The sequence below is a fragment of the Pyxicephalus adspersus genome, chromosome 3 (assembly GCF_032062135.1).
Source record: "Pyxicephalus adspersus chromosome 3, UCB_Pads_2.0, whole genome shotgun sequence".
NCBI lineage: Eukaryota > Metazoa > Chordata > Amphibia > Anura > Pyxicephalidae > Pyxicephalus > Pyxicephalus adspersus.
In genome coordinates, this window is record NC_092860.1 from 34,317,301 (window position 1) to 34,329,855 (window position 12,555).

Below are 12,555 nucleotides of genomic sequence, written 5' to 3' on the forward strand. Positions count from 1 at the left end.
TGGAAATAGAGGCATGCCCAGCACCAGAACTGCCCGCATGAGCAGGATAGAGCTGTCTGCGCTTTAGTGAGGAAGAGGTAAGTGTGACACTGTGTGATTATTTTCAAAATGTATATGACACCTCATTTAGCTTTATGTTATATCAAAGGGTTCTTATTGTTCATGCAGTGTAGAAGCCTAGAATGCTTAATATATGAAAAAAAGTTCTATTTGCTACTCATTGAAAGCTTTTTCCTTTTACTGTTTTGCAGTTGTTTGTATTAAAAACAGAATCTATGTGAAAAAGTTAAAAAACACACATTACATTGCCTGCATTTATCTGCACTGCCAGCATAGATAAGACATGAGCCTACCAGAATCAATACAATAGTGCTGTGTATGTTTTCAACAAACTGCCTCTATGTACGGATACATTGAGATGTTATGAACTCATTATTGGATGATTATGTACATAATCAATGATGTGATATAACTGGGTATACAGGATTTATATTCCATTTATAAAACATACAACATTACATTATATCTCATCATATCAGCATACCAATGTACTTTATAGAAGGTATTTTAGTATTGGCATTAGTGGAGACAATTCTCAAAAAAAGTATGCACGCTTCTTTATTCATTACTACTCATGCAGTACTTTCCCAAAGTTTAGGTCAATAATTTACATGCAGGAAAAAACACATTTTTTTAATATGTATACTATATATTTTGTATGTGATCTTTGCAGAACATTTCCTCTAATGTGATAGAAGAATCAGCAGTGTCTGATGACATTCTGACCCCAGATGAAGATGGAGTGTGCTCTGGAAGATACTTTTCAGAAAATGGACTGGTTGGGCTCTTAGAACAGGCTGCAGAGCTCTTCATTCAAGTAGGTTTTGCTCTGATATAAAGGAACTCAATACATTATGTAAAAACATTACTAAGGATGTTCACCTGACCCCTCCTATGAATACTTCCTGTACACTGAAGTGCTTGAATAAATATTAGAAGATAGTAAATAGATAGTAGAATTCTGTATTACTGTTTCCACATGTACAGTATGTAGCCCTAGAGAAATAGTACATGTCACCAAGTTATATAAAAGAACATCAGTGGAAATTCTAAATATGTATACCACAGCTAAAAAACATTGGTATTTTTGGCACATAATTTCAACAATAACTTTTCCTTGTCTGTTACAGGCAGGATTTTATGAAACAGTGAATGAAGTCTACAAAATTGTTATCCCTGTTCTTGAAGCTCACCGTGACTTCCGCAAGCTTGCATTAACTCATGAGAAACTGCAGAAGGCTTTTGATCGCATAATACATAAGGTACTTGGAAGTTACTGGTGCATTGTATGCATGTGTTTAACTGGAAAATATATATTATAGACCATTTATATATATAAAATCTGTGTTCAACCCAAAATTTTGTTTAAGGCTGGGTGGGAAGAAATTGTAGGTGAGTGCCAGCCCCTGTATTGTGACCTATCTCTTCAGTAACCACCCAGCAGATGCACCCAGCTAAAAGGGGCTAACCAGAATCACTTCTGTTTTACTAGGTTTAGGTGCAGTTGCTATTTTGCTATTTACCCTACCAGGCTACGTACACTTGTACAATCGTTCTCATCCGATAATCGGCTCAGGGCTGATATCTTGTGTGTGTACAGTGCTCTTTGTCCATCATCTGAACGACTGTCCTGGCGAAACAACGGACCGCGAACGATCGTAATAAATATGAAGAGCAGAGAATGCAGCAGGGTGCCGCCCCATCGTTCTCCCCCCTCCCCTCCAAATAAAGAACAGTGCTGTATGTACCGCACTTGTTCATGCATCGTGCAGTCGTTTGACGTTGGAAAGGATAATGAAAGATCCTTTCCAACGACAATTATTGCATGTGTGTGCTTAGCCCTAGACTCTTTATTTATTTCAATGAAGTTTTCAGTGACAAAGGTTGTATGTTTGTTTTGGTGATAACTTATAGTGTACCCAAATCATCCTATAAATGCTACACAATAAACACTTCTGCACTAGTAAAGAAATTTCTAGCAGCAGAGGAGATCTGTCTGATCTGCAGACTGAATTTAAAGAATGTAAAACCACTAAATCTTGCGAGTTTATCAAGGACTTAAAATATCAGTTTTATTATTTTTCCATGAAAAGTCTAATGGGTTAAAGTAAAATATTAATTTATTGATAACAGGGTCAGAAAAGAATGTTTGGAACTTACTTCCGTGTTGGATTTTATGGAGCAAGATTTGGAGATCTAGATGAACAAGAATTTATTTACAAAGAACCAGCAATCACTAAGCTTCCTGAGATTTCCCATAGATTAGAGGTGAGTGCAATACCATAACAAGTTCTTTAACTGTATAAAAATAAAGGCTTACTATATACATAGACATGACCACCATTTAGAAAAAAGTCTAACAGGGTCCATCCTGATGTTTCTGCTGCTCATCCTGAGGGGGGCCGCTGGATTTTTTTGGCCTTTTTGCTGCTGTATCGTCTAACTTCTGGCTTCTCTCTTTCTTTCTTCTTCAAATCATTGAAATTCATGATGTTTCAGATAGCTTGGTAGCCAGTTTATGCCTGCTCATCTTCCTCCCTTGTCTATGGCATAGGGCATACACAGAAAAAGAATGATGCATAATGAAAAATCACAAATTAAACAGTTTAGTAATAACATACATTTTAAAAAATAGAAACATCAACATCTTAAAAACATTGGGGCAAGGGTGGTAAGTATTAATGGTACATCTCTGTTTCTACTGCAGGCATTTTATGGGAATTGTTTTGGAGAGGATGCAGTAGAAGTCATTAAAGATTCAACTCCAGTGAACAAATCAAAGTTGGACCCCAACAAGGTACACCATTTTTATAAACCTTTATTAATATTTATTTGTACAAATTTCGCTACAACTCAGTAAATTATCTTGCATTTTTTAAGGCTTACATCCAGATTACTTTTGTGGAACCATACTTTGAGGAGTATGAGATGAAATACAGGATGACCTATTTTGAGAAGAACTATAACCTGCGAAGATTCATGTATACCACACCGTTCACTCTAGATGGACGTCCACGAGGGGAACTTAATGAACAGTACAAGAGGAAAACTATCCTGACAACAATGCATGCATTCCCATATATCAAGACCCGCATAAATGTCATCCAGAAAGAAGAGGTACATAGCAGGACAAACAGTGCAGGTCTCATATAGAATGTACCCATTTTTCAGGTGGTTCAACCATGACTAGGGAACAGTGACCATTTATAGTTGTGGCTACTGCATGACTGTCTTCGTATTCTTTGTGTCTTGTAAGACTTTCATTGGCAATTATGGCTCAGTTTGGCTTCCAACGTTATACTCCAACGTTATAGTTTGTTTTTTAGAAGGAAGATCATTATGATGAGTCTGCACAACCCTCTAAGAAATGAAAAAAACATGATATATATGACAAAATCAAAAATTTATATTTAAAGCCAAAATGTTTGGGACTGGTTAAATCCACTGTCATGTTTTTTTAGTATTCCAATCAGGATACAGACAGTAAAAAAAAAGGTTTAAACTCCTAAACACACTATCCCAAATAAAAAAAAAATTTGGCTTTTTTTATACTTTAATATAGAAAAAAAATTAGCTGTGGCATATTTAATCACAAGCAGGAATGTGGGATTTAAATTGAAGGGCTCACTAGTTTTCTATCCATCTTCTGCCTTGTCCCTTTACATAAAATTGCGTCACAGGGAACTCTTCAGAACTTGTTTGATTTCCTGCCCTGTGGTGCATCAAAAACTCTAAAATCTATGGGCAGCATAACAAAAATCCTGCTGACAGTGATTAAAGTGAGCCTCAGCAGACATACTATGGATGTTTAAAGTATACAAATCAATTCAAATTGGTTTCCAAATATCAAAGGCTGTAATGGTTGGTCAGATCTTCCATGTGTATAGCTGGCCTAAAACAACCTGTTACCTGCCCTATCTATGTAAGAAACCACTTCACATAAAGCTTTAATGAGATTTACTGCTACAGATATATAACAATGCTTCTCTTTGATCCAGGAAAACAAAACAGTACAGGTCCTGACAATGTCACAATGTGCTTCATTGTGTTTACACTGGCAGCCAGCATACAATAGATGTATGTTTACTGAAAGACATGGTGCCATGCCTGAAATGGGATTGAGGAGTATTTTGTAAACAAATGAAACCTATATAAATGGAAACAGATGTATTAATTGTTCACATCTGACAGTTGCATCATTTCTATCAGTAGGATTATGCATTTTTAGCTCTAAATGAAAAATATTCACAATGATCTAAAGCCTGGCATTGTCTTGACATGTTCAATACCAGCTTTTAGTGATACAGTAAACATAGCACCCATAGCACAGCCAAGAAAACTATGTTATTTAATGATTTTGCTGCATGAGTGCAGCTGACAAATACATTTGTGGAGATTTGGTGTTTGCACTAAAATTGAAAAAGAGAACCAAAGTAACAAATATGTAATTCTTGCATTTCCTCAGGTGAAAATCCATCAAACTTTATAAAAATATATTAATGGATACATTTGTTTTCTAGTTCACCTTGACCCCGATTGAGGTTGCAATAGAAGATATGCAGAAGAAAACTCTTGAATTGGCTGTTGCTACCAACCAGGAGCCACCAGATGCAAAGATGCTTCAGATGGTGCTGCAGGGTTCAGTAGGAGCTACAGTAAATCAGGTATGAATAGGAAGATATTTATTATTGTTACAGGGTGATTGACATGACATATTACATGTCATTGCTATTATTGACCAGCAATATGTGGCACTGGGATATCATTATGCAAGCTGCACTGCAATTATTAAATAATTTATTGTAAATGTATTTTTTTTTTATCCTAGTCAAAAATAATGTAACTACCCTGATCATAGATTTAGCTACTGTGACAGTTTTATTAGCAGAGATGGTTAAAACAGTTTTGGCAAAGTATAATCATTTGCCTGAGGCTAGGTGTGTAATAATTAGCACAGTATTGTGCACAATTCTGTACATGCTGTAACAATACGATCATTCAACTATTGGATTATAGAATCCACCAACAATGTACACACACTAGATACGATCGTTCGAACGATGTTAATTATCGAACAACCTTTTGTGTGTTGTTTGTTTCCAACGACAATTATTGCATGTGTGTACTCTTTAGTCTTAATTACATTAAACTTCAAAAGGTGTCTCAGATCCATCTATATTATGCTATTGCATGATAAGCAGCAATTTGCACTCAAAATGTGCGATCATCTAGCCTCATCCAGCATTTGTTTTAGGTGTGTGGTAGTGTGTGGTATATGAGACAATGCATAAAACGTTATTAATGATTAGTGAGAACACTAGCAATATTTTATATGTTTCAACAAGCACTGTTATAAAATATGAGGCCATGATGACCTAGCTCATAACTAATCATTCTTCTGTATGCATTTTAGGGACCACTAGAGGTAGCTCAAGTGTTTCTGGCTGACATTCCTGCTGATCCTAAACTGTATCGACATCACAACAAGCTGAGGTTGTGTTTCAAGGAATTTATTATGAGGTGAGTATGGAAGAAGCCGATATCTGTAATTTACACATTGGTCAAATGTTAGAAATTGTATTAGGATGGTATATGTACTTTACATAATTAGAATTTGATTTACTATATTTTATTTAGAAACATGAACATGACTTAAACCTACCAAATTAGTAAACTTATGCAGAATATATAATCCTTTAAGCGTACCTAAACTCTCTAAATTTTCACTTTACAAAAAAAAGGGAGACAACCCTTTTATTTAAAGTAAAAACTTTGTTTGATTGTGTTTTTTCAAGTGCAACACTGCCCCCTTAATTTTTGATCGCCTAGACCAGGGGTGTCCAAACTTTTAGCAAAGAGGGCCAGATTTGGTGAGGTGAAAATGTGTGGGGGCCGACCATCCAGCACAAAATCAGGGTTAGTGTGGGCGTGGTCTGCGCGGGTCCCACAGAGCACACACCCACCAGGGTGACATGAGGGATTCCCTGTGCACATCTGAGTCCGATGGCAGTGCTCCATGCAAAGGACGTCCTTGGAATCAGAGTTGGTGTGGTCAGTGTGGGTCCCGCCCAGCACACGCCCACTATTGACATAGGGGATTCCCTGTGCACGCCCTGCCAATTATGCCCGTAGCGGGCCAATAATTGCAAGGCGGTTGAAATATGAAATAGCTTTTTAGTACGCATGTTCAGTATTTTTTACTGTGGTCAACAGTGCTGGCGGACCGCATATAATTGATGTTATGATGCCTGAGGGCCGGTGGAAATCTGAACACAGGCCGCAATTGGCCCCCGGACCGGACTTTGGACATGCTTGGCCTAGGCGATCAGAAATTAATGGGAGCACAGAGCCTCCTGGGATACCTCCGAGCATCTCTGGGCATGCGCAGAAGGAGCCCTTTCATCAACAGGAAAAAGGCGGATCACACTCCTTTTTTTAATTAGCTAATTTCTTTATAGCAGTGTATAAACTTATTTATTCTATTTTGTCCATTTTTGTACCAAATGGTATGATCGGCATACAGAGCAAACCACCGCAAAGGCTAGGAAAGTCACTTCAGGTGACCTCCGACTTTCCTAGCCTTTTTGCAAGGGTATTCACGGCTATAAAATAAAAAAAAAAAAAACAGGTAATGGAACAAAGGGAGTAAAGAAAAAACCCATCAAAATTTACTGCCCTCTTACACAACTATCCGCTTCCCTTTCTTGAACCCCTATAGAGTGGATAACAATAGACTTCATTTTTCAGGTGTGGAGATGCAGTAGAGAAAAACAAGAGACTTATTACACTTGAACAGAGGGAATATCAGCAAGAATTGAAGAAAAACTACAACAAACTGAAAGAGAATCTTCGGCCAATGCTTGAACGCAAAATTCCTGAGTTGTATAAAACAGTGATAAAGACTCCGAGCGAAACAAGGTTTGTGTCATAAGTGTTATTCGTTCCTTAAGTAATATATAAAAAAATTAAAACAGGTTGGTGTTTTCGTAGATTTCCTAATCAAATAGTGTCTGCTGAATGTGCCTGAGAGAACTGTCAAAGAATATGTCAGCTTATCTTGACTTACTGTAGTGCCTTTACAGTTCATTAACGTTTTATCTGTTCTAGATTGCACAGCTCTTTAGTGTACACTCACAACACTATTCCTAAGGCTGAGGGCTAGAGGCAGCTGCCTGGGGATATAGTATGCCATGCTTATGTGTATAAGGAGGTTGCCAAAAAGAGGTGATGTACTATCAGAGCCAAAGGCTGTTTTCTCATCCGGTCACCTACACAGTTTCAATGAGAACGCTCGGAATGGTGGAAGGGCATGGGTTGGGGCAGATAGTGCAGTGTACGGGAATTAAGTTTGAGAGTAGATTGTGGTGTGGGAGTGACGTTACATGAGTACTAATGTATGTAATGCCACAAAAATAGAGCCGTTTATATATAACATGGGTCTAGAATTAGGGAACTGGGTAAACTTAATGTGAGCCTGAATGAGACGGATGGTGCTGTGATCATATGTATATGTTAATATTAGTAAAGGAATAAACTGTCAGCATCATAAAATGTTTAAATGCATTAGGTATACTGGTGTATTTTGTGAACGTGTATGTGCCAGTATTGCCTGTGAGTATTCGATAAATTTTAGTGGGGTTTTTGGTATGTATAGTGTCTTGTGGGTGTGTGTATGTTTATGTTTAAAACTGAACTGTAAATGTTTTTTGCAAAATAATTGGAGATATGTGTGTTATAAATAAAATCTTGTGGAAAAAGTTATGTGTGAAAATATGGCAAACTAAGATTAGCAAGGAATGTGCAGGTGTAGTCCATACTGTGGGATGTCTTTTAGTGCACTCATAACATGCTGCACAAGAGACAGCTATTGCACGTAAGGGCACATTGCCATACCAATAATTCCAAAAGGCAAACTATCACATAAATAAAGTTAAGTTTATGGTCATGTACAAAAGTTAGTATACTTCATATGATGACTTTTTCAACATATTTACACAGATAAAACATTAGATCTCCTTTCAAGATAAACTGAAGTGATAACCTTGAGGTGTACCTACTTTTTCACATAACTGTACAGGTTAAAGTTGCAAAATCTATGTACATGGCCTACAACTTAATTGATGACTTGGAATGGAAATTAGATCAGTCTTAGATCAGTGGTTTCTTTACACAAAAGGATTCATGATATGTTTTTTTTTATTTAGAGGGAACTTTAGATTAGGTGTGCAGCACAATTCTGACTTTTTAAATAGGTGCCTGGTGATCCATACATGTTAGTATATGAATCTCTTTGAATTTCATAGAACAATTTCCATCCCTACTCCAGTTCTATAGACAAAAAATTGAAAAAACATAGGGTGCTTGTCAAACATAGGGTTATATACTATGAGGAAGGACAGGGTGAATCTAGTAGAGGTTCCGTAGGGTCCCTGAATGTGACTTAACTTGTGGGTACACCACAAACACCTTTCTCCATATAAAGGCACTAACATTTTTTATTCCATTGGAATGGATGCCAGTGTTCTCCCCAGAAATTTTTTTCAGCCGGGTGGTAGGAAGCTGTAGCCGGGTGGTAAAAAAAGGGGTGTGGCAAAACACGGCAAATTTAGTGCTCCCAGTTGTTTATGCCATGGGTATCCAGTAACCTCTTATTGTTTCAGTGTTCTACCTTCTCCCAATTTATTGTTACAACTTTGTAATGCCTGCCCTGTAAAGCTGCATACACACCTGCAATTTTTCTCGTTGGAAAGGATCTTTCACGATCCTTTCCAACGAGAAAAGACTGCACGATGCATGAAGAGATTGTAAGGAGAGAATGTGCCCGCCACTTGCACCTATATTTTCAGTTTTGTACCCCCTACCCCCAGAGAAATTGGTGTAAAAAGAAGAGAAGCAGACAGTAGTTTGACAAGTAGGTATATATTTAGGGGCCCCACCCCAATGCACCTTGCTATGTTAGTGGCTCCGGGGTCCCCAATTTGCACTTTCAATTTAGGACTCCTAGTTGCACTTTCCTCAGAAACAGCTACCCCAAAGTTCAATTTTCATAACTTTTTACATTTGTGACCTCCATATCTTGAAATTTTTTGAACCTGGGGGGCTGAAATTATAATAACTAGTATCTATGAGGGTCCCTTGTACACCCTGAAAATTACATGTCATTGTGACATACAGTTCAGGAGATATGGAGGTTTGTACACAGAGCTGTGAGGATGCAGAATGACATGCAGAGCTAGCAGTGGATACATTTCACAGGCAGAGCTTGTGCTATGAGATGGGGGCGGGGCTGCCTGTGTCCCCTTCACACGAAGGCTGAGCTGTGTGCAATCCTCTGAACGGATGACACAGAGCAGCCTGAGATCCGTGCATGCGAGGATGAGAGCTGCCGAGAGCTGGGCGGGGTATTCAAATCAGCCGGGCGGAGCAACCGGCTAAAAACCTCTGGGGAGAACTATGGATGCTAAAACAAGATACCTCTAACCATATGTGCTGACTCCACTGAAAGATTAAGCTAGAAAAGGCCATGAATCAAAAAGTGAATATCACTAGGGATGTGTTTTCTAGAGGAGTAAAGTGAACCTGTCAGTCATTTTAAAAATGTTAAAAGTACCAAAACCACAAAACTTTCTTTTATGAGTTTCTGTGGTTTAGTTGCTTTGCCACTTGGGACCAAGGTCTGTTCTGAACTGGGCTTGTGCTTGTCATCCATCAGACAAGTCAGAGCACTTTGATGGCCATTTAGGGTATCATTATCAGCAAGATTTAGGCGGGTGGTGTGTGGGGATTAGACCAGAAGTCAGGTATGTCAGGCCTCAATAACCCTCAGCCCCTGACTTCTGGATAAAAAGGGAATATAATACATCCTTTGGTTTATTTCCTAGGCATGTATATCAAAATTAGGTATCAAGGACTGCCAACCTATACAACCTGAAAAATATTAAAAACTATTTTGCTCTTACGGGTTTAAGAAAAAAAACTTTGGCTTTCTGAATGTACAATGCAATTTGCCTAATAAAGGTTACATGTCACACAGAGCTCAACTTCAATGCCCAAACTTTCACTACCTTTTATGAATATTAAACAGGATTTTTATATATATATATATATATATATATATATATATATATATATATATATACATACATACACACACCTTACAAGGAACTCGTCACAATGGAGCTCATTTATTAAAGCTTTCCAAGACTGGAGAAGACAGATTATCATAGAAGAACCTGAGTGGTCCTGCAAACCTGGAATAGATCTGGTCCAGGTTTTTAAACATTTCCAAACTAGTAGCAAATGACTTTGAGGACATATATTCCAGGTTTGCTGGATCACCCAGGTTCTTGGCTAAACCAAATTTTAGGCAAAAACCATTGTTTCCATGCACTGAACTGGAGATTGCCAACAAGCCTTAAATGATTATAATATTAGGCTTCACCTGTGCTATAAATAATCGGTTCTGGAAATACAGGTAGCCATAGGGCATAGAGAAATGATTTGCATGACTCTACATGTTATTCTATAATAAAGAATAAACACCTTATTTTGGAGGCTTTACTGTTTTTCAAATTCCAAATGAAAATGCCAATTTTATAAGCAAGTATGCACTTAGCACCTGGATCTGATCCTATGCTATAATTTCTTATCACTGCACTGAACATATTTGACATTTCTTGCTGATGGAGTGTTTACTTCTTGATAAAAATAGGGAGTGTAAATCTCTCCCTGACGCCTTGATCAGGCTTCGTGTGTGTCCTACAACACTTGTCCATTACCAATGTCATTGCCAGTGTGCCACAGTCTGTTTATTCAGTGGGAAACTTGTCTTTGCTTTGAGTTGGTTTGTGACTGACAAATGGCCCAGTGACAAAGAAGCTTTTATTTCTGTAGATTGTAAACAGAATAAAGAATCTCAGAGTAGTGGGCTGGAGTCTTCCTTCACTTCACAGATGGCTGGAGCTAGGTGAAAGCATTCCAAGCATGCAGGGAATTGCAGGCAAGCTTGATCTGTGTTTTGTTCTTGTCATGGAGGAGGATGTCTAATTATTAGAGAATGTATTTATTGACCACAACATTTTCATTCCAGTCTGATATCACCTTCTCTAATACATAGGCGCTGATATGGAAAAACAGGTGGATTGTTTTCTCCTGTTTTTTTAAAAATAGCATTTCACTATCATTGAACATTTTATCATTTAAGGTTCCCTGCCTGATACATGTTATTAGGAAATATTCAGGGATCTTCTCACTCTTTGGCTTTGTACACACGTGCAATATTTGTCGTTGGAAAGGATCTTTCAAAATCCTTTCCAACGTCTAATGACAGCACAATGCATGAACGGTGCTGTACATACGGCACCGTTCTGCTCTATGAAGAGAGCAGGGGGAGAACGACGGAGCGGCACCCCGCTGCGCTCTCTCCCCTTCACTTTCTTTACGTTCGTAGTCCGTTGTCCGTGGATCCACCATTCTGGTGTTCAGATGATGGACGACGAGTGCTGTACACACGCAAGATTCGCATCTGATATCAGCCCTTACCCGATTATCAGACAAGAACTATTGCACGTGTGTACCTAGCCTTTGACAGCAAATCTGTTCAGCCTTGACCAGGACAGGCAATGCTGGTGAAAACCTAATAATTTATTACTTGTTCATTTATTTTTCAAAATCCTTTCAGGATAGCTAACTAAAGAAATGTCTTTGCCTAGCCATGTAATGCAAAAGGCTATTTAAAATGAGAGACCGTATTTACTAAATGCTACGAAAAACACAAAGGCCAAAAACCTTTATCAAGTAATAACTCAGTTTATCTTCCCATCATCTTCCAGACGAGTAACTAGAGAAACTAAATGTCATCTAAGGTGGGATCACTGTCTAAATCACTTTCTTCTGAAAGACAAGAGACTGTACAAGAGATGTTTATGGTAGTAACCTCTCTTTGCAGTCACAGGTTCTGAAAGGGAGAAGAGTGGTGGGGCCCTGGAGGTGAGTACTGGGCCAGGGGGCTGGTAGTGTCACTTTTACCTCTCTGCTGACAACTATTTTTCATGCAACTTCTCTTTCCCAACTCTGCTGTTGTGATTGGCCAGTAGGCAAAGCAGGGAATAGACAATGCAAAGACAGTAACCTGCTGATGCCTGCGGAGACATGAGTTGGCATGTGACCCCTCGGCAGGTAACTGGCAGTCATGCGCAACCTCCATGGACTATCCAAAGTTTTTCCACCCTTTGATATCTAGTTACGCCCTAGCCACCATTGTGGCATTATTTGACTGTGCCTGCCTTCCACAGGGATTCAATGCTGTTGAGACATAATAATCACACAAAGTTCCAGAAAGGTGACCAAGAAGATGATACTCACATGATGATTAAGTACACTGCTCTGATGTGTCCAGAACTCCTTCCCAGTTCCTGGGCCTGTGGCCACCAGGTGCCATTAAAGGCGGGCACTTGTTTCAGCTTATCCTCTAGCTACTGGGTACAGTTTCAAAGA

At 38.5% G+C, this 12,555-nt stretch overlaps 1 protein-coding gene across 2 annotated transcripts in view; it reads left to right on the forward strand.

The window, feature by feature from the left end:
- DOCK8 (dedicator of cytokinesis 8) overlaps positions 1-12,555 on the forward strand; it is a 92,425-nt gene that overhangs the window by 77,450 nt on the left and 2,420 nt on the right. For both annotated transcript variants that reach the window (XM_072404190.1, XM_072404191.1), the window contains 8 exons: positions 734-877; positions 1,191-1,322; positions 2,194-2,328; positions 2,768-2,857; positions 2,941-3,177; positions 4,581-4,724; positions 5,474-5,580; positions 6,808-6,978. In XM_072404190.1, coding sequence (XP_072260291.1) covers positions 734-877; positions 1,191-1,322; positions 2,194-2,328; positions 2,768-2,857; positions 2,941-3,177; positions 4,581-4,724; positions 5,474-5,580; positions 6,808-6,978 — 1,160 coding nt within the window. The remainder of the gene's footprint in view (positions 1-733; positions 878-1,190; positions 1,323-2,193; positions 2,329-2,767; positions 2,858-2,940; positions 3,178-4,580; positions 4,725-5,473; positions 5,581-6,807; positions 6,979-12,555) is intronic.